At 50.5% G+C, this 22,443-nt stretch overlaps 2 protein-coding genes and 1 pseudogene across 5 annotated transcripts in view; 1 reads left to right on the top strand and 2 right to left on the bottom strand.

Annotated features, from left to right (window-relative positions):
• Window positions 1–370: 370 nt before the first annotated feature.
• Window positions 371–940, top strand: LOC112627915 (annotated as a pseudogene).
• Window positions 941–14,210: 13,270 nt separating this feature from the next.
• Window positions 14,211–16,413, bottom strand: CHST14 (carbohydrate sulfotransferase 14). Its single transcript, XM_025390869.1, has one exon. The coding sequence runs from the start codon at window positions 16,158–16,160 to the stop codon at window positions 15,030–15,032; it is 1,131 nt and encodes a 376-aa protein (XP_025246654.1). The 5' UTR covers window positions 16,161–16,413; the 3' UTR covers window positions 14,211–15,029.
• A 2,725-nt stretch (window positions 16,414–19,138) lies between these two features.
• The window catches only part of BAHD1 (bromo adjacent homology domain containing 1), a 28,470-nt gene continuing 25,165 nt past the window's right edge, over window positions 19,139–22,443 (bottom strand). For all 4 annotated transcript variants that reach the window (XM_025390679.1, XM_025390676.1, XM_025390678.1 and 1 more), the window contains 2 exons: window positions 21,937–22,037; window positions 19,139–21,440 (listed from right to left, as the gene is read on the bottom strand). In XM_025390679.1, the coding sequence (XP_025246464.1) occupies window positions 21,251–21,440; window positions 21,937–22,037 (291 nt within the window). In that variant the 3' untranslated portion in view covers window positions 19,139–21,250. The remainder of the gene's footprint in view (window positions 21,441–21,936; window positions 22,038–22,443) is intronic.

The raw sequence follows: 22,443 nt of genomic DNA, 5'->3' as shown, positions 1-22,443 counted from the left end.
CCCAGGCTGGAGTGCAATGGCCGGATCTCGGCTCACTGCAAGCTCCGCCTCTGGGGTTTACGCCATTCTCCTGCCTCAGCCTCCCAAGTAGCTGGGACTACAGGTGCCCGCCATCTTGCCCGGCTAGTTTTTTGTATTTTTTAGTAGAGACGGGATTTCACCGTGTTAGCCAGGATGGTCTCGATCTCCTGACCTCGTGATCCGCCTGTCTCGGCCTCCCAAAGTGCTGGGATTACAGGCTTCAGCCACCGCACCTGGCCATAAATTGTTAAGAGGGTAAATTGATGTTACATGTTTTTTTAATCACAAAACAAAAACAAAACCGTGGTCTAGAAACATCCTTTCTTTCTTTGCTACGTCTACTGTGAGAATGAAGACCATTTTCAGCAATCAGACTATCGACATTCCAGAAAATGTCGACATTACTCTAAAGGGACACACAGTTGTCGTGAAAGGCCCCAGAGCAACCCTGTGGAGGAACTTCAATCACATCAATGTAGAACTCAGTCTTCTCGGAAAGAAAAAAAAAAAAAGAGGCTCTGGGTTGACAAATGGTGTGGTAACAGAAAGGAACTGGTTACCATTCGGACTATTTGTAGTCATGTACAGAACATGACCAAGGGTATTACACTGGGCTTCTGTTACAAGATGAGGTCTGTGTATGTTCACTTCCCCATCAACATCATTATCCAGGAGAATGGGTCTCTTGTGGAAATCCTAAATTTCTTGGGTGAAAAATACATCTGCAAGGTTCAGATGAGACCAGGTGTTGCTTGTTCAGTATCTCAAGCCCAGAAAGATAAATTAATCCTTGAAGGAAATGACACTCAGCTTGTTTCAAATTCAGCAAGCCACAACAGTTAAAAACAACAATATCAGGAAGTTTTTGGATGGCATCTATGTCTCTGAAAAAGTAACTGTTCAGCAGGCTGATGACTAAGATCTAAGAGTTGTCCAGCTACAGAAACAAGATACCAGATGGCTGCTAAAACCTACTTGTGATATTTAAATGATGCAATAAAAGACCTATTGATTTGGAGGGGGGGAAAAAAAGAAGCATCCTTTAATGCTGTTCTGGGTGGTGTTCCTCAAGCTGTATCCTCCAGCCAGGTCCTGGAAGACTTATTTTCCAGGTTTCTTCTAGAAAAGGAATGTAAAACTGAACTTTCTAGACACTTCAAGAACTGGAATGATAGAAGAGAAACCACCCGATATCAAGGAGTCAGGTGTGGTGATACAGGGACTTGTATTTTTGAGTAAGGACACGACACCACAGAGGAAGATGGCAAAGAAGAGAGTGTCTCCTGAGGGCAGGGAGGAGGCAATGCCAAGAGGAAGCTACCCGCAAAGAAGGGCACAGTCATGGGACTAGAGCACTGTCCAAGACTGGCCACCACTCCACAGGCTGTTGAGTACCACGGAAACATACAGTGAGGTCACCAGAACAACTGGAAAAGCTACCATGTTGTTGGGGGGGCAATGTGAGCAGCTGGGATGTTCAAAAGATTAGTGGGGGAGCAGGACAGAGAGGAGTCTGCACTTCTGGGAATGACAATGCCATCTTATTGGTCTTAGAGTCTGCTGAGGGCTACACATCATTTAAAAATACTAACTGGTAAATTGCTTGATATTTGATCTTTGAGGGGGTCAAAGTGAATCACTACTTTCTGAGTCCTTTGAGACAGACTTTAAAGTTGAATCCTCTGACATTTTGTAGGTTTTCTAATTTTCATTGTGACAATTATAGGCCTGGCCACAGATTTATGAAAGAATATATCGGCTGGGCGCAGAGGCTCATGCCTGTAATCCCAGCACTTTGGGAGGCTGAGGCGGGCAGATCATGAGGTCAGGAGATCGAAACCATCCTAGCTAACACGGTGAAACCCCATCTGTACTAAAAATACAAACAATTAGCCAGACATGGTGGCAGGTACCTGTAGTCCCAGCTACTCGGGAGGCTGAGGCAGGAGAATGGCGTGAATCCGGGAGACAGAGCTTGCAGTGAGCTGAGATCACGCCACTGCACTCCAGCCTGGGCAACAGAGCGAGACTCCGTCTTAATAATAATAATAATAATAATAATAAATAAAGAGGGAAACATGAAGAGTTATCAGTAAGTAACAGAGCGCAGCATTTCTCATGCGTGAGTTAAGTACCCCCAATGAAAGAATAAGAAAAAATGCCCAGATCTCTGGGCATGTACTCAAGCAAGAACAAACATGAAGCTAAGGACACATATGCTAAGTAAAAAAACCCAAAACTTACAAATTCAAACAAAATTACAACAGAAACAATTCAGATTAACATCATTAACTTCATATGGCAAATGATACTGTGTTTTCTGCAACTGAATTCTACCCACCTGACTATGGTGCCAACCGCTAGAGTACAGGCTTTTTGAGTTTAGCAACTTCGTTATGCTAAGGGCTCAACTTCTTCACCACTTTTTAAATATCATCACCATTTACTTATTAGGTCTGCCCGTTTTTTTCCTAATTAGAATGGAACAATTTGGGTGGAACTGCTTGGCTTCATCTCTGCTGTAAATGTAAACTCAGAAATGGCAATGGAGTGGCAGTGCTCTGTATAAGGCAGTCATTCCAGCTACTAGGAATATTATATAATAATTTGTTTAATTAACATCAATATTTAAAGTTCAAAATTAGAAGACTCCCCAAAATACTTCCTTGAGTCCTCGTTTGACAAAAACCCAAGACTCTTAACCTTTTTTGGTACCACAGCCCCCTTTGGTGGTTTGGTGAAGCCTCAGAAAAATGCTTTGCATAAAAAATACATCAGATTGCAAATGAAACTAATTATATTGAAATGAAACTAGTTATATTGAAATTGAGTTATCAAAATTTTAAAAATATTTTATATAATACTATATTGATATGTATAGCATTCACTGTCCCCTTATCTGTGGTTTTGCTTTCTGCAATTTCAGTTACTTGCAGTCAACCATGGTCCAAAAATATTAAGTGGGAAATGCCAGAAATAAACAATTCATAAATTTTAAATTGCACACCATTCTGAGTAGCATGATGGAACCTGGCACCATCCCGCACTGTCCCTTTCTCTTCACAAGAAGAAAAGAACACAAGAATACAGTACAATAAGATATTCTGAGAATAAGAGAGATATATCACATTCATATAGTTTTTATTACAATATAATTTCTTTATGATTGCTATAATTGTCAGTCTCTTACCATGTCTCATATATAAATTAAACTTTATCATAGTTATGTATGTATGTATAGAAAAAAACATAGTAATATTGGGTTTGGTACTAGTCACAGTTCCACTGGGGCTCTTGGAAACATTCCCCTCGTGGGCAGAGGGGGACTACTATACCTATGAATACATTAAGGATCTCATGACAGATTTAATAATTCCCGTAATTTCTTTTTTTCTTTGTTTGTTTTTTGTTTTTTGTTTTTGAGACGGAGTCTTGCTCTATCACCCAGGCTAGAGTGCTGTGGCACAATCTCGGCTCACTGCCATCTCCGCCTCCCGGGTTCAGGCCATTCTCCTGCCTCAGCCTCCTGAGTAGCTGGGACTACAGGCGCCCACCACCACGCCCGGCTAATTTTTTTGTACTTTTAGTAGAGATGGGGTTTCACCGTGTTAGCCGGGATGGTCTCGATCTCCTGACCTCGTGATCTGCCCGCCTCGGCCTCCCAAAGTGCTGGGATTATAGGCATGAGCCACCACACCCGGCCAATTCCCTTAATTTCTAAGTGGTGGTGAGTATAATTGACATTTCAACAACTGTAAAGTTATATAAAAAATCTATGATTTCTATAAATGACAAAGTCACAGATTTTACTATTTCATAAAATATTTTATATATTTCAGAAGAAGTTAGTGAAAATACGTAACTTTCCCCCCAACTTTACCAATGCCCTGAATTCTGTCCACAGACCCCTAAGGGGTCCTGAACACCCCAGGTAATGATGCTTGGCCTAAACTTTACCCAAACAAGAGGGTTAAAGTAATACACATATATTCAAGAGTAACTGCAGACTTGGATAATTAGGATCTGCCCAGGCATATGGACCATCCGTCTCTCTCCTTCCACGGAGAAGCATGGCCTGGCCCCAAACCCAGCACTCCTGGCCAGCAGGTCTCTGAATGTCTGTGGAACCATTCTATGAGAAGCTTAACTCTCCTGGCATGATGAGGTTCTTACCTGGATCTTCTCCTTTCACCCTTTTCTCTTAAAGAGTCACTGCAGGGGGAGGTGTCATCCTCCTCTTAGCTCTCAGGCACTCTGCCCAGAGAGGAGCGCCATATTCCATGGCATACTTGTGTGGCTCCCAACCCAGGAGGAAAGACCTTAAAGAGATTGCTCATCCCCTGGGAGTAGGAGGGTAACTCCCCAGAGTGCAAGGACCACCGTGGCTGTTATGCAACTGATCATGAGGAGACCCCCCAGAGTAAGAAGGTACCAGCCAGCCATGTGGTTGCCCCCTCCACCCACTCTCTGGCTGGAAAGGGCTGAAATGTCCTAGGGTTGCTAGGCAACAGGACAGAATTCAGTGATGACTGTACCCAGAGGATTGTTACATCCTAAGTACTATGTGTGTGTGTGTGTGTGTGTGTGAGAGAGAGAGTGTGTGTGTGTGTGTGAGAGTGAGTGTGTGTGTGTGTGAGAGAGAGATGCCTCACTTTCCCTGGAGGTCTAGAAGGGTCAGGAAAAGTCATATTTCTAAGGTAGCCTAAAAGGACCACTTGGGGTGGAGGGGTTCCAGACAGGGCTGACTATGGAGGCCAGGGTTCACTGCAGATGGTATGTTACAGGTGTCCCCTGCCCTGGATTACCTTTATTTCTCCCAAGCCAGACCCTGTCAAACTCTGCTGTTCATTTGTGGCTAAAGGGGGCTGTTCAAGGTGCTAAAGGGGGCTGATAAATGAAGCCATCATAAAAAGAATCCAACTGCTAAGACATCACAGCTGCATGAGATATGAGGGCACAAAGCAAATTACCAGCATCCAGTCCCAGGGCAGCCTCTTAGTAGCATGGGACAGCCCTCGCTGAGCCTCAGCCCCCATTTCCATAAAACGGAGTCAAAAAACCTGTCAGAGTTACTATGAGGATGAAATGTGCAGGTCCACCGGAATCTGACATGAGGAAGCCATCAGAAAATCTAAATTAAGGGATGTTCTGCAAAACAGCAGATTTGAATGCTTCAAAATGGCAATGGTATGAAAGACCAAAATAATAATAATAATAAAATGAAAGTTGTTTTCGATTAGAGGAGGCTGAGAAGCCGTGACAACAAAATGTAGTGCATGACCCTTGATTGAAAGCTGAATTTTTTTTTCTTTAAGAGATAGGGTGTCGCTAAGTAGCCCAGGCTGGTCTCTATCTCCTGACCTCAAGCGATCTGCTCTCCTCGGCCTCCCCAAGTGTTGGGATTACAGGTATGAGCCACCGTGCCCTGCCTAAATCCTGGATTTTTTTAAAAGTCATAACACATGTTATTCAGGCAATTGGGAAAATTTTAGTGTGGACTTACATAATACTGTTGTATTAATGTAAAATGCCTTAGTGTTGAGTACAGTATTCAGTTAGATAGCAGAGTGTTCTTTTCCTTAGGAGACACATGCAGAAGTTTTTTGGGATGAAGCATCATGATGTCTGTAATGGAGTCTGAAATGGTTTAGCCTAACATACATATATAGAGAGATAAAACAAATATGGCAAATGTTCAACGGTGAATCTAGGTCGTGGATGTTCATTGTTATAAAATAGTTATAACTATAAAGTAGTTCAATGGGCATCTTCAAAATAAAGAAAAGGAAAAAGGTGTACTGACCCCTCTTAGCGCAGGGTCTGGCACAAAGAAGTAATCGGCAAATGGTGGCTCCTTACTATGATGAGCTGACTTTTGCGTCTACATGGGGATGATTTCCTAAACCAAGAGAACAATGCCGTAGAATGGTGGAATGACAGGCTTCTGGCATGGGCTGGTGGCAGGACTTTGAGTGCTGGAGGCTTCCCACTCTGCCTGGCTCTTTAAGGAGTGTGAACAGTACTCCCAGATACAGAGGGCTCCCCCGCCTCAGATGGCGGCATCATGATCTTCACACTGTGGGAGGAAGATGTCTGGGCCCAACCAGATTAGGTCATCAGCCAAGTTCAGAGTCTGGCCTTCAGACTTCTCTGTGGAAGGTAAGGAATTAGAGCTGAAGATGATACTTTTCATCCCAGCCTTGTTGGAGGCAGCCCCCTAGGTGCAGAATTCAGAGAGCAGACAGTACTTTTGTGAGAATGAGGAGGTGTTCCTTCCTTCCTCTGGAGACCCAGCCTGTGTCCTGGTGTCAGCTGCACAGACACACACAGCAGCCTGATCAGTCCATTGTATGTAATATTGGCTTCCATGTATTGAATGTCAGGCACTTTCTGTGACTTATTTTGAAACCTCACAACAATTCGTCAAGATAGATATTATTTTGCTCATTTCACTTGTGAGGAAACAGAAGGTTTAAAGGCTTGTTCAGCTGGCCCAGCCAGTAAGTGCTGGAGCAACAGAGCAAGAATCTGAATCGAGGACTTCCTGACTCCTAAGCTCTCATGCCACTGCTGCACTCCATTCTTCTGTGCGTGGAGTTTTATGCTGTGCAAAACTCCCTTCCTCATGTGGTCTGCAAGATCACAGAAGGTGGTGAAGGTGACAAGTGAGGAGACTGAGACTCAGAGAAGGGACTTGCTCAAGATCATCAGAAGCTTGTGGCAGCGCCTGGACTAGAATGCCAGAATCTGCTTGCTCTGTCTCCTTTATAACTAAGAGACTCTAACAACCATCAGAGGCCAAGCCCAGGACCCAGCCCTGCCTTGACCACTTCTTCCATCCTGGACCCCAAGCTCCTGCTATTGCTTCTTTAGTGGAACATCTCTCCTTCCTTCCAGTTGTCTCATTTTAAGAGGCAATATGCCAACTGCCAGATGTCCATTGAGATTTGTGATTGCTCTTCCTGCAGAAGTTCCTCTTCCCATCCATCATTCCATTCATCCATTTATCCATCCAACTACTTATCTACCTGGTCATCCATCCTTCCATTCACACGTGTTACACACATACCTCTCCCTCCATCCAATCAATCATCAGGCCTTCCACTGATTCAACATTTATCAAACACCTGCTACTACTATGTACCAAGTACAAAGAGAAGACCTGGCTCTTGCCTTTGGAAAGCCTCAGTTTGTAGGATAGACAAGTAACAGCATGGGTTGAAAGCTGTCCTAGAAGTATGCACTAGGAACCTTGGGACTTCAGAGGAAGAAAAGGTTAACTAGTCAGTAGCTGAGAAAGGCCTCAGGGAGGGCCAGCATCTGAGCTGCAATGATGGGCCTCCTTCCTTTTCTCATCCTCCTCTGTGGCCATTGCTCCCCCAGTCCTCTATCTAGTTATTTTTTTATCTGTTGGTACCTGGGCTGAGGATAGTCTCAGTGGGCAAAAATCAAATACCCCTCCCCAAAAGTTGCACAGGGGCTAGCGTTTTCCTTTCTGGCTTTCCTGCCATAGTTAGGCCAGCTCATTCTTTCATCTGTCGGAAAAGCTCTCGTTTTTTTTATTACTGGACACCTGTACCCAGGCAGCAGAACTTCCAGGAGACTGGCCTGCCACTGTGTCTTCAGCTTCTACGGAAGAGGCTTGTTATACATTCTCATGGGGGAGAGAGGGATGCCTGTGCTGCCAGGAGCCAGCCGACCCCCAACTCTGCTTAGCTCTTCAACCAGAAAGACTGGCCCCACCCAACCAACCCCCCTATTCTTGGGTCTGTTTCCAGTGCCTTCCACCAGGCAGCCTGTGGCCCTTCAAAGCAGCACATTAAGAGCCCAGCCTGATCTCCACCTCCCACGGACTCCTCTGCTCTGGTGGCCCCTCTAGCCACGATGCTTGGATTCTGAGGACTCTGCTGCCCGTGGGCTCTGGCGGGAGTCACAGAGGCAGCTCAGTCTCTCTAGCACTGAGAACAGAAAAATAATCAGGTGATGCTTGTTGGGCTCCTGCTCCTTGGGCTGCTGTGAGGCTGAATATCTGCTTTTCTCCATCTGCAACCAGGCAGTGAGGCAGCAGCCCAGCAAGTCTGGGGCCATTGCTGGGCCACTGGCAGGAATGGCTCCTCCTTCCCGAACCCTTGAAGTTCCTCATCTCTCTCTGCTCCCCAGTGCCCTACCCCAAGGCTGAGGCTGGCACAGCTTTCCTGCTAGAGGGCTCAGGGGGCAGTAAATGACCTGGCCTGAACTTGGTCCTCCTTGTCCCCTCACAGTGGCAGATCAGGGCTGATCCTGTGACTCCCTTTGCCTCTATGAGTTCTCCTCTGTAGATGAGTCCTCTGTTGAAGCAAGGATCAGGCAGTGATGAGCTGAAGAGCTCAGCAGAAGGACGCTACAGAAAATCTGACATTCATATGTATGCAGGTCCCCGGACACTCTCTTTGAGGGAACTTTCCTTCCCTCTCAGGCTGCCCCTGGAGTTTAAGTCCAACCAGATAATCACATTGAGAATAAGATTGGACTATATCCTGGAAAGGTCCATGACACTAGCATCTAGATTCGGCCTCTGAGTAAGTCTGCTCCCTCCACCCCAGCTAAGGATGTGAACCTATGAGAGAGGAAAGCAGACAAAGGTGAGCATCAATATCCACCAATTAATGACAAAGACATAAACCAAACATAATCAAAACCTGCAGTGAGTTGGGTAAATTGCAGAGAAAATGTCCTGAATATTATAGCATGAGTATTTCAGCACAGTGATGGTACATGTCTTCCATGGTCAAATGAAGGGCAGAGGCCAGGCATGGTGGCTCACATCTGTAATCCCAGCACTTTGGGAGGCCAAGGTGGGTGGATCACTTGAGGTTAGGAGTGCAAGACCAGCCTGGCTAACATGGCGAAACCCCATCTCTACTAAAATACAAAAATTAGCCGAGCATGGTGGCACACACCTGTAGTCCCAGCTACTCGGGAGGCTAAGGCACAAGAAATGCTGGAACCTAGGAGGTGGAGATAGCAGTGAGCCAAGATCATGCCACTGCACTCCACCCTGGACAACAGAGCAAGACAGTCTCAAAAAAAAAAAAAAAAAAAAAAAAGAGGGCAGAGGCAGTGGTCCAGCTATAAAGCCAGGGGATGGCCATGGGGGAGAGTTTAGTTCAGTACCCCTAGGACATCGAGAGCTCTTGCTAGGCCCACAGCTGTTTTCTGGTTGTTCGAAAGATCACTGTGTCAACAAAACCCCTGGGGGCCAACTCCCATAAGTCACAGCAGACGTGCCAGGTCTGCGCAGAGGTGCACCGCTCAGCTTGTTCTTCAGGAGAACTTGCTGTGAGAAGTGCAGCTGGCTGAGAGCCTCCGGCTGCCACACCTTTCTGTCTGGCTCAATATTCAGGTTTCCCCTGGCTGCTTCTACCCAACGCCTGAACATGCCTGGGGTGCTAACGCTGCACCATTTCTGCCCACAGAGAACCCCTCTAATAGGCAATGTTTGCCTGTGATTCTCCACTGGCCTTACAGAGACTTTCTCAAGATGCACTGTAATCTGAGACTCTTCCTACCCAATGCTTCCTTCCTTCTCTCCTTTCACAAATGTAGGCTCTTTCTGCCTCCTGCTCCTCCCTTCTCCTTTATCCTTCACAGGTGTTTTCTCCAATAAACCTCTTGCACATCTAATTCTGTCTTTGTATCTGCTTCTCAGAGGATCTGAACTAATAGTCTAGTACATTCATGGTCTGGGTGCAACAGTACTGGAAAGCTGATCTTCAGGTAGGCAAACGTAGGGGATTTTATAATAGTCGGAGAGACTTGTGAACAGAATCATTTGAGCAGTGTTGAGAAGGAGGGCTGGAGAAGGGTACACGAATCAGAGAGAAGGAACATGAGGCACATCAGCAAATCCAATAAGCTGGGTAGTTTATAATGCATATTCATTTTGAAGGGAACAAACCTTAAATGGACAGCAGTGGATTGGTTAAAGAAAATGTGGTACATACACACCATAGAATACTACACAGCCATAAAAAAGAGCAAAATCATGTCCTTTGTAGCAACATGGATGGAGCTAGAGGCTATTATCCTAAGAAAATTAACACCAGCAACAGAAAACCAAATACTTCACAGTCTTACCTATAAGTGGGAGCTAAACATTGAGTAAGCATGTCCGCAAAGAAGAAAACAATGGACACTGGGACCACTTGAGGGTGAAAGCTGGGAGGAGAGTGAGGATCCCAAAAGTGCCCAGTGAGTACTATGCTCATTACCTGGGCAAGGAAATAATTTGTATGCCAAACCCCTGCAATACACAGTTGACCCATGGAATAAACCTGCACATGTATCCCCTGAACCCAAAAGTTAGAAACAAAAATAGAAAAAGAAAAACCTTAACTGGAGCTGAGTTTTAATCCCAACCCCGCCATCAATTTTGGGCAAGTCGCAAGTCACTTTGGCTCAATTTCCTCATCTAGAAAATGGAAATAATTTTACTTACCTTGCTGGGTTGTAAGAATGGAGAGGATGACGCTTGTAAAGCACCGGCATGGGTACTCTCAGTTCACAGTAGCTACTGTTCATTATTAGTCTTTCTCTTTAGGAAGAGAAAGAATGTCTTCCTCTTATTTAGAGCCAGGCAGGCGCTCGTTCAAAAACAAAGATCCTTGCAGCCTGGGCAACACCAAGTCTCTACAAAAAATAGAAAAAATTAGCCGGGCATAGTGGTGTACACCTGTAGTTCAGCCACTCAGGAGGCTGAGGTGGGAGGATTCCTTGAGCCTGGGAAGTTGAGGCTGCAGTGAGTCATAATTGCACCACTGCACTTTAGCCTGGGCAACAGGGCAAGACCCTGTTTCAAAAAAAAAAAAAAGAAAAGAAAAGAAAAGAAAGATCCATCCTGAGCGGGGGGTCTTGGGAGCTTGGCCCTGTGGTGATAGGCCCATGGAAAGGTGAGGGTTCAGTGTTCACCCAGGGGGGTGGGTCAGCTGCCCGCGTCTGCCTTATCGTGTCCTGAAGGGGCCCTGTGTGGTGTGATGCTCCTGGGGTGTGGGGGCAGAGGCGAGAGTGGGAAAAGGAGCGGGAAGAGCCTCCAAATTTAAGGTGGTTTCTGGGCAGTACCTTCAGATGAGATGAGAAATGGACAAGAAGTGGAGCCTGGAAGTAGAATCACAGTCGAGACAGGAAGGCCCGCCTGCTTTGGGCTCCTCCCCTTCCCTTTGTCCATAGGCCTTAGCCGTGAGAGAATTTAACTGCCCCTGTGCCTAGGAGACCTGGGTTGGGTTGTCTGGGGAGTAAGTTCTAAAGGGGCCCCTTGTCTTTTGAGGGGACAGGCGGTAGGGTAGGGCATGGCTCCAGAGGGTCGCAATGAAGAGGATGAATCCGCCAGGTGCGGTGGCTCACGCCTGTAATCCCAGCACTTTGGGAGGCTGAGGAGGGCAGATCACAAGGTCAGGAGTTCGAGACCAGCCTGGACAATACGGTAAAACCCCATCTCTACTAAAAATACAAAAATTAGCTGGGCATGGTGGCAGGCACCTGTAGTCCCAGCTACTTGGGAGGCTGAGGCAGAAGAATTGCTTGAACCCGGGAAGCGGAGGTTGCAGTGAGCCGAGATTACGCCACTGCACTCCAGCCTGGGTGACAGAGCAAGACTCTGTCTCGAAAAGAAAAGAAAAAAAAGGAAAAGGAGGAATCCCCAGAAGACACAGTCCAGGCGTCCAGTCCTGAGAATGCCCCCACCCCCGCCCTGGTGACCCACAGCCGGTAGTGCCTCCAGCTCTGGCCTGGGTACCCAGCATAAAGCAGGTCCCACCAGGGCCCGCTGGACGCCACATTTCTATGCCACCTCCTTGGCAGCTTCTTTTAAGAAGTCTGTTTTCCTGAAAGGAAGCTAGATGACAAATTATTTTCCTCAGGTGCTGACTAGAGGAAAAATAATGACCCAGAAGGTGGCATTTGTCTCCCTTGTCCCCCTCTCTCCTCTTCCCCACACCCTCCTCCCCACACCACAGGTGTCCAGTTGTGGCTGTCAGGATGCTCTATGGCCCAGCACCCCTTTTCTGCCTGGGAGGAGAGTAGCCAATAAATTAACCACATCAAGAGCACGATCTGTCTCCCACTCCTCCAGGGCAGGAACTGGTAAAAGTCAGCTGGGCTCAATTGGGTTCTTTGCAAATGAGGGAATGAAAAAACTGAGGAAGGAGAGTGTTTGCAAATACCGCTGACTACAACCCCACCTACCCTTCCTCTAACTTCGCTTTCCTATTCCTTCTTCTCTCTACCCACACCTTCCATAAGCCTTCTTCCTTTCCTCCCTCCCTCCTATTTGGGAGGCAGACAGACCTGGGTTGGACACTTTCGGCAGGTTATTTGTCCTCTCTGTGCCAGTTTCCATGTCTGTAAAACAGGATGACCCCACCGGCACGTGGCTGTTGTGAGGATTAAATGGAGTGAGTACAGCAGCTGGCCCCAGTGTTTGTTCTCCAGGTTCTCTGTTTGTGCTGCAGGCCCCAGTTAGGGGGGACTGATTAGCTGCTGTATGTCTGGAGCCGCTAAAGGTCCCAGGCAAGGAGAAAAAAGAGGGTGCAGTACGGGGGTCCTGAGGGGTCGGAAACTCAGAGAAAGTCTGACTCATTGGTAGAGGAAGTAAACCCAGAGGTCAAAGGGGCCCTGCCTAGAGGTAGTAGTGATCTCCAGTGCTGGGCCGGACACAGTGTCCTGGCTTCTCCCTCATCCCCACAGGCCTCTGAGGGGTCAGGTGTTCAACCAGCATCCAAAAGAACATCCACTGAGCCAGGTGCGGGGATGGGCCCTTTTATTCATTTTGTTTTCATTAACTCCCTCCTACCCCAGCAACCTGCATGAGATCAGTGTTTTCATTCTCACGACACACTGGAGAAAACAGAGGCTCTGAGAGATAGGTAGGCAGCTGGTGAGGAATAGGGCTGGGACTTGATCGGTCTAGGTAAAGTCCCCAGAGCCAAGGGGACTCTGAAGAAGGACATCTGAACCAGACAGGGGGTCAGGTAAGGACTCCTGGAAGCAACATGGCCTGATGAGTCATGGTGGAGAGCCATAAGTGCCCATAGAAGCCCCCTACCCCAAATTTGGGAAATAGTGTTAGTTTTCCTCTCCAAAGTCCAACCAATAGCAAAGCTAGGGACAGGCAGCACCTGCAAGGGGGCCCCCCCGCCTCCCTTCCTTGGACCCCACCTCTTACCATAGCCTCAGGTCCCTAAAGTACAGCAGTTCCCACTGGGGGTATGTGAAATAGGGCTAACAGAGAATGGCCAGGTCTGCCCTTGCATCTCTCCCATGGGCCCAGCAACTCCTGGTGGGCCTGGGATCTCTGGAGAGCAATGGGGCAATGGGCCATACTGAAGCCTGTCCTCTGCTGCTCCAACTGTGTTCCTTCCACAGCTTTCTCTGGACCTAAGACAACAAGAGCCTGACCCTCACTCAACCTCCTTGCCTGCCTTCCTTGTAATGCCAGAAAAAATCTCCTTGCTCACACAATTTTTTCATTTGAAAATGGTCTGGGGCCAGGTGCGGTGGTTCACACCTGTAATCCTAGCACTTTGCGGGGGCCGAGGTGGGCAGATCACCTGAGGTCAGGAGTTTGAGACCAGCCTGGCCAACATGGCAAAACCCTATCTCTACTAAAAATACGAAAATTAGCCAGGTGTGGTGGCATGTGCCTGTTGTCATCCCTGCTACTTGGGAGGCTGAGGCATGAGAATCACTTGAACCCGGGAGGTGGAAGTTGCAGTGAGCCGAGATGGTGCTACTGCACTCCAGCTTGGGCAACAGATTGAGACTCCAACTCAAAACAAAGAAAGAAAGAAAGAAAGAAAATGCTCTGAGGGACCTTCTCGTTCAACTCTTATTGAATAAGAGGAGGAGGATCCTGTATCTCCTACCCACCTACTTTTTTAGGGAATAATCCAAGTAGGTATGCTCTGGACCTGAGGCCATTCCTAACAGGGCTTGCCCTTTGGTGACATCCCAGAATCTGAGTCTGTGATCTGGGATAACCTATTAGAAAGCCCCCGAAGTCTCCACGGAATGGCAATGGCCCACTGGACCAACCCAACCAAGTGATACCTTACTTTCTCTACCTACAGGCTGCCTCCCCTGACATGGGGAGACAGACATCAAGGAGATCTGCTGGGCCCACAGGAGCTCCAAGGGAAATCACAGAAATGCTCACCTTATATATAAAACTGCTTTATTAAAAAGTCAGCTATTAGGAAAACAAAGCCCTTACAAGGGTTCTATCAAAAAGTACAAATTTTAAATAAATGCATCAGAAAAATGGCAGCCAGATATACCAGCCACAGTCACAACCTCAAAGGCCTTGTAGGGAAGGAAGGGAGAATTAGGGAGGAGGTTCCTAGAACTCAAGGAAGAGGCTGGGCACAGGGGGTCTTTGGGTGCCTGCAGAGCTGGGTCCTGGAGCTACCAGGCAAGGACCCTGCTTCCGTTTTCCTTTCGTTGGAAAAATGGAAAGAACTGGCAGGTGCAGGAAATGTTGAGTCTGGAGCAGAAAGGCACAAAAGTCATTTATAAGGTATGATTACTCACTCCAGTCCTGAGGCACATGGGTTGAATAAAATGGGGGATCAGAGCCACAGGGTCCCCTGGCTCTGGTCATGCTTGCCCCTGGCTGGTACCATCTCTGAGTTTGGCCACAGGTTAAATTAAGGTAGACCAAGTGGACTGCGTAATCCCGGCAGCCTGGGATCTGGAGCCAGTCTTTAGATCAGGTATGTTGCTTCACTGGCAAACTGGTGTCTGTCCCCCAAGAGACCCCCCCCAATGAAAAGCAGCAAGTCTCCTGCCTAGCCCTGTCCTCTGAGTCACTGTGGGCACCCACCCTGGACAAGGAACATCTGAGGGCAGTCTCCGCCATTCAGGCATCCTGAGAAGCCCCAAGCCCCAGAGCCAGGGTTTCTCCGAATGACAGGCAGACGCACAGGAAGCTGGCGTTGAAACCAGTCCCCACCAGCTGCTGGCCCCACACCCTATGGTCACTGCTGACACGCCTCCTTGGTGACATTAGGCAGTGGGTAGGCAAAGAGGGAGAAGTCCAGGATATACTTAGGCAGCACATCCTGCAGCAGGGCCCGGGGGGCACTGCACAAGTGGTAATGCAGGCTTTCGGGGCTGGCTGGCCGGTACCAGGCCTGGCGAGCTGGAAATTGGACGTGGGGTGGTGCCCGTACCCACTCCAGCACCTGATTGGCATCAGCCTCCAACCTCTCATAGGAGCCCACAAAGTCATAGTGCACGGCACAAGGCTGGCACAGGTGGTACACGGGCATCCAATGCTCATTCATGCGTTCAGGGTCTTCGTCCACCAGGTATCTCAGGAACTCAGGGAATGTGACATCGTCGCCTGCGGGGCTGGGCCCCGCCCCAGCCCTGTACCGCCTCACTATCTCAGCCCCGTAGCGTTGCTGGTACTCTCGGATCTCGCCAAATTTGTTGCGGTAGGCAGAGAGGAGGCGTTCCAAGGGGTCCCGCACAAACAGGAACTTAAAGTAGTGCTGCAGGCGGTAGCGAATCTCCTCAGGCCGCAGGTCTGCCAGGAACACCAGGTCACTGCGGTGGTCCATCTTGAGGCGGACGTCCACGCTGTCCAGGACACCCGCCAGCACCTTTAGCACCCGCTTCCAGTTAGAGCAGGCCACCTTGGGGACGTAGCAGTAGAGGAAGCGGTAACGGTCACTTACGAGGATGTGGCGCAGCAGGGTGCGCCGCTGCCCCACCGGCAAGTCCCAGGGGTCCTGGGGCATGCCCGGCTGTCCGCACACCGCCCGCAGGGTCCTGTTCCGGACGTCCTGCCGCACTTGCAAGTCCGCGTCCCCAGCACTCAGGGACAGGCCCCCAGGCTTGGGGGCTTTCCCGCGCCAGGCTGCGCCCTCGCGGCCGGGCGGGTGCAGGGGCAGGGGCTTCATCTCGGCCAGGATGCCCCGCTCGATCATGAGCAGCAGCCCGCTGGAGGCCACGATCACCGCGAACATCAGCATGGACGGCAGCAGCAGGGGCGGCCCCCCCAGCCCCGCCCGGGCCCTGCCCAGAGGGGCCCGCCTCAGCGCCCGGCCCAGGGGCTCGGCGCCATTTGGGGCCGCCAGCGGGGTCAGCGGGCGGGGGAACATGGTGCTCCCGGGGTGGGGGCCTGCGCGGGCCCGGTCGATCCGAGGGCGGCCTGGGAGGCGGGCTCGGGCTGGGGGCGGGAGGAGGGTCTGGGCCGGGAGGGAGTTGGGGAGGGGAGGGCAGGGGACAGCCCTGGCGCGTGTAGGGTGGCCGGCTCCCGGGCTGCGGCGCTGAAGCGGGCGGCGGGCGGAGGGCGGCGGGCGCGGCGAGGGACCCGGGCCGGATGTCCCGCCCGGCCGCTCTCCACCCGCGGCCTCGCAGTGACACAGGCGCGGGGGCGGGCCCACGCCGGGGGCGGGGAGAGGGGCGGGCGCCCCTGCGGGGCGCGGGCTGGGGAGGGCGCACGCGGACCCCTACCCGGAAGAGGGCGCCTGAGTCAGGGCCACCCCTGTCCTCTGGGCTTGGGGACAAAAGCTGCTGAGACTTCGAAGGCAGGAAAGACTCGAGGCCGCTCTCGTGCAGCGTGTGTCTACAGGGAGCTGGACCAGGGGGATCCACCACAAACTCAGGCCTGCCCTAGCCCTTCCTCCAGCAACCGGTCTGGAGGCAGGGAGGCCCGCAGCGCTCTCTCCGAGTCCAGACATGCCGGAGGCTGGTCTTTCCAGCTGGAAGCAGAGTCCTCGGTGTGCTCCCCCTTGCCACCCTTACCTCCCTCCGTCCCGCAGGTCGTGGCCACTCCAGGAAAGAGCAGGACTGTCAGACATTGACCAGTGTCTCCATGGTGACCCTTGTGTTTAGCAATACCTGGGGACTGACTACAGTGCTTGTCCACTGGGTAATGCTGAAATGTCTGGAAATGGCATCTCCCCTCCTTTATCTTCTCCTCACCAGGCATGAGACAGTGGGATAACTGGGCACTCTGGGGAGGGGCTGATGGCGTTGGTCTGTCAGCTGCTGGTGTGGCCAACACACATTTGTAAGGGTGAGGAGCTGAGGGCACAGAACAGCTGGGAAACAACACGCAGTCTCCTTGTCTGGAGCTAAATGTGTGCACCATGGCACCAGGCTGGTCACTTGGGCAGACAGCAGACCCCAAGTGCTTTGGATGTCAGCAACCACCATTTCCCACTGGGAACCCCGCTCAGTAGCCTGACTTTGTCCAGCTACGTTCTTGCTGCCTGTGGAGAGTCAGCAAGGCTCTGAAGCAGCAGAGCAATACGATTAGAGCCCAAGTGTACTTCGGACAGTGGCCGCTAAGTGTTTTGTATTCATTATCTCCCTTAGTTGTTACAGCCACCCTGGCAGGGAGCTAGTGTGGGCATTCCCTTTGTATAGCTGAAGAGAGGCTCAGGGAAGATGAGACTCAATATGGGTGGTTCTGATTCTAAAATCTAAATTCCTAGTCGAGGCCCTTGAGAGATTAATGGGGCATATCACGGAATGGCTAGAAGGGAGGAAGCAGCTGACGTGAGGGCAGACTGTACAGAGCAGGTGATGGAAAACAGAAGATACTACTGGGAGAATGGAGCTACCAGGGATCAGATGAATTCAGAAGAATGAGGGGACTTGAGGGATGAGGTGACACCAGAGGGCTCACTGATGGCCCCCCAATCCCAGCAATAGGAAAGCACACAGGATGAGCCAGGGGAAGGAATGGCAAAGCCTTGCAGCCTTCCATCTCTCCAGGGCAGACTCTCCACATACGATTGCCCCGGTGCATCTGCAGGCTACCACCTGTCCATTTGCTGCATCAGAAGTTTATGTGAAGGTTTTGCCTTGACTACGCTGCTCCTTGCTTCCAATAGTTCTAAAGGTATACATTTCTGGTGATAGGATTTTCTATTAAAATCATATTTTCCAGTAAGTATGTCTTTTAAACCAGGAGAGGAAAAAAAGACCTTAGACCTTTAAAATTTTTTGATAATGTGGCTACATGTGCTCCCTTCTTTAACGTTAGGGAGTAGTTTTCCGTGTTAGCAGTCAGGGTGAGGCAGTGGGAGTCCTTGGGCCTGGAACTTATCTCCATACCACTTTGTCTGTAAGATGAGGACAGGCTACCACTCACCTCAAGGGAGTCTTGTGGATAACACACTGAAGGCAGAACTAGAAAAATGCATGGTGGTGTCTGTGCCACCAATAACTTCTGAAGAAATGATCCTGCCCACACGCACCATGCCTTAGCAAAACGCAAAAGAGGGCGCGGGGTGTGCTGTGTGCCGTGGCTCCCAGGAACCTCTATGGCCTTAGAGCTGCCCCACCTGGAACATGGTCAACACTGAGGCTTCCAGACTGGGACCAGGGCTGGGCTGAAGCAGGGGTCAGCTGGCCACAAACCTTTGGCCCCATGATGTGGCCTTTATTTCCTCAGCAAGCAAGCAGCACCAGCTGCAAGACACCGAGGCCCCAGTACAGTGCTGGCCAGTTCCCCAAGGTGATGAGGAGGGATCTTTTTTTTTTTTTTTTCCGAGACAGTATCTCACTCTGTCACCTAGGCTGCAGTGGTGTGATCACGGCTCACTGCAGCCTCGGGCTCTTGGGCTCAAGCAATCCTCCTACCTTTGCCTCCCGACTGAGACTACAGGCATGCACTGACAGGCCTGGCTAATTTTAAAATTTTTGGAGAGACATGGTCTATGTTGCCTAGGCTGGTCTTAAACTCCTAGACTCAAATAACCCTCCCGCCTCTGCCTCCCAAAGCACTGGGATTACAGGCAGGAGCCACTTCGTGAGAGAAGGTATCTTTACCATGTACCTACTTGGGGACCAATTTCCAAGTCACTGGCCAGGTGAGGGCTGGCAACCGAAGTATTTTGCACAGACCTAAGCGGGCAGCTGTGGCCACCATGAAATCAAGAAGTCACCTCCAAGTTCCCAGTCCCTCTGTCTCCTCCCCTCACTCTCTTTTCCCCCTGCTTCCCTGCCCTCTTTGCTCATTGGCCTCAGTGAGCACCCATGCCACAGGGGTTAAAGAGGGACCTCTGAAATAAGAATAGTGAGTCTTTCCACACCCACACATCAAAAGACAAAAGGACACACAGGAAATGATCCTTTTCTAAATCAATACAATTTCTCAAATTTATTTTTTTCTTAAAGAAGTACTTCTAATCTCTGTCAAAAGGGAGGTGAGGAAAGGTCCTTCCTCCCTTGTAAACACTGAAATACAGATCTGGGAAACCAGGATCAACACACACAAAAAGTGCATTTTACAAAATATCAACTAAAATATATTTTACATGGATTATGCTTCCATTGAAATTCTACCAGCTGCATTTTCAGGTTCGAAAAAATATTTCCACATCTAAGAGATTTCAAAAGCATTTAAGTTCAGGGCAGCAGACCCTACCTCCTGGGAGGAGGGCTATGATCTCCTTTCCTGCTAGGTGAGGCTGGGCTCCTTGGCAGCAAGGGCTCAGAATGAGCAGGCTCCAAGCCTGGCTCTGCAGAGCCCCCACTGCCACTCTGCCAACCTCATTTACTGCCCCATCCTCCCAGACGGACACCTTCCTCCAAACAGCTTATTCAATACAAGGAGACCCAAGTCCCTTCCCTTCAGGTTTGGGATCAGGCTTCCCAAGCATAAATTCACCTCTGAAGCCTCCAGGCCTCACCCAAACCCAATGACCAATCAGGAGCAACTCATCTACTAAGGGACAGGGCAGGGCATGTCGGGGGAGCCCTCAGGGTTCATTTCTACCTCCCTCTGCAGCCCCTGCCCAACTGTCCTCACCCAGTGCCACCTCCTCAGCCTGCTGGGTTCGTCTGCCCCTCCTCCCTAAGGGAAGACCCAGGGCTGCAGTTCTCAGCCCTGGCCCCTGCCCCTGGGAGTATGCCCTTGTGGAAGTGCTCAGCTAGCAGGTTCCCAGCGCCACGCCCAAGCCACACTGCACTCCACTCCCTCTCCCACCATGCTCCTCTTTGGTACAAATAGGAAATAGCCAGGCTGCTCCAGCCCCCTCACAGAGTCTCAGGGCCAGGGCCAAGGCCTAGTCTCCACAAGGACAACAGGGGACTGAGCCTCTTAGTCTACTCTGGGGAGCAGCATGAGGTGAGAACAGGGCCTCTGGGCAACAGGAACAAACTGAAAATGCAGGTCCTTAGCTCCTAGAGTAAGTGGCTGCAGCTCAGCAGGTCTGTGGACTGATACAGTGTTGATTCTCGCTGGGATGTAAATTAGTGCAATCTACAAAAGACTAGGGAAAAGGTGGCAGGGCAAGGGGAGCCACAGCACTCCTTTGGTTTGATTTCAGGTGGGTGTGGCTTGAAAAATCATGTGTGAAGTTCTGCAAGAGGTTTACTGGAACCTCCATGTGTAAGGCAAGAGGAAAAATCTCCAACTAATCAGGTAGCAATTTTCCTTGCCCCCTGCCCCCAACCCTCTCCCAGCACCCATCTTCCCTCCCAGACATGCCAAACCCCACAATCATCAGCTAACTTTCTGGGAAGCCAGACCTGCTGGGTGGCCCTCTCTGGGAGGTGGACAGGAGACTCCCTCAAGCGGGCCACACCCATGACTGTGAAGGGTGGGTCAACTTGTCCCAGCACCAGTTGCTACTGCAGGGCAAAGGAGGAAAGCCAGACAAAGGCCTCAAGTCTAGGAAGAGGAAGTCAATGCTCTGGAAGCCAGACTCTGGCTCTCCATGCCTCAAAGGAACAAGCTCAGAGCTGTGCTGGGATCTAGGAAAGCCTGGTCCCAGGCTGAAGGGGAAGCGGCGGGTCACAGTGGGTGAGGTAAAGCTGGCTCCCACTCCCCCTTTGAGGGCCCGGAGGAGGCTACAGAAGGGCCTGTTGAGTCTGGTTCCTGAAGGACCTTGCCCCTCCTTGCCACCCCCACCCTCCTAGGGCCCCATGCCCCTCAGGCTTGGCCCAGCCTCAGAGAAGACTACTTCTTCGGAAATCTCCACCCAGGGGAACCACAGAAGGTACCTTGGGCCAAGCTGAGAGCTCTGATGCTTTTCTTATACCCTGGCCTCCCCAGCTCCCTCCCCTGGGGCCCAGAACCCACGGGGGCCCCTGCCCTCCCCCCACCCAAGAAAACCACAGGCCAGCAAACTTAGGCCTCTGTGGCCCCCTAACCAAGTGCTGTGCTTCAAGCAGTGCCCCCTACCCCGAGCCCCACTTGCCCACAGGTAGCCCCAGCGTGGGCATGAGGAGGCTACTGGGGGTTCTTAAGGATGCGCCCGTGGCGGAAGTCATAGACATGGCGGCAAAGGAACACCAGCTCAGGGTCCGTGTCCTCTGGCACTGTGCGGTGGGGTGGGGTGGAGTAGTCTGCAGAGGGGGGAACCAGTGCTGTCTTTCGGCTGGGAAGGCCTTCGCCTCGGCGCTTGGCCATGGCACAGAACCTGCAGAGAGATACCATTCACTATCTTTACTACAGTCACTTTTGCAGAAGACCAATTCCTTCCCTACCCTACTCTACCCTGACAGCTAGGCTATCCTAGCTCCCCAAGGGGTGGTGCTGTCTCCACCCATCCCAGGGGTGATGTCTGCTCTGCCAACCACCAGGCTATCTTCTCTGTCACTGGAGAACCACACCTGCCAGGGCCTCCCTCCATTTGCCTACCAATTCGCCAAAATTTTTTCCAAGAGCAGTAATGTTACCCCCCAACTCTGCTCCAACCATTCTACCTCAGTGTGGCAACAATTTTTCTTTCTTCCAAAAAAGAATCAGATGGTAGAGGCAGGCAATAAGGAAGTAAGTTCTGGGAGATTAGGCTCAGGGAGTAAGATCAGGTAGAGAGCAGAATGAGATCCTCTTGGGGAATTCCAAGCAGCCCCCAAATATGCCTGGGGAGCCTGAGGGAAGAGGCCAGCCAGAGGGTGCAGGGAACCACCCACCTGCAGTACTCGGCAAAAGTCAGCACATAGCACTTCTCCTCAATGCAGGCCACACTGTTCTGGTCCTGATGTCGCGATGCAAAGACTTCATTCTGCAAGGGCTCAAAGGGAGACAGGTGGAGGTTGTTACCAGGGCTGGAAAGCACCTCATTCCAGGAACAAGGTGTACATTAACCCCTCTGCTAGCCTGCTGACCTGCGATGACTCCAGCAAGCCAGGAAGCTTCCCTGGAAATTCAGTCTAAGTATGCCTCACCTACTGCCTCCAGGCATTCCTCCCGAGTCCCTTCTAGGTCCCCTCCTTCTCCAGAATAGCCAGGTATCTGCTCCAACTCCTGACTCACTGACCTCCCAACCCCCAGCTCTGCCTAGCGTAGGAGAGGGGAAATGTTCATCTTTCTAGTTAGATGAAAAGTCCCTGCAAGGGAAAGTGAAATAAAAGGTGAGCCCAGGGCACACACAGGTGGCAGTCACCTCTTTCAGCACACGGCTTGGTGGAGAGCCTATG

This window comes from Theropithecus gelada, chromosome 7a (assembly GCF_003255815.1).
Source record: "Theropithecus gelada isolate Dixy chromosome 7a, Tgel_1.0, whole genome shotgun sequence".
In the NCBI taxonomy this organism is placed as follows: Eukaryota; Metazoa; Chordata; class Mammalia; order Primates; family Cercopithecidae; genus Theropithecus; species Theropithecus gelada.
The sequence above is the reverse complement of the archived record's forward strand: the minus strand, read 5'-3'. Positions and strand labels throughout refer to the sequence as shown.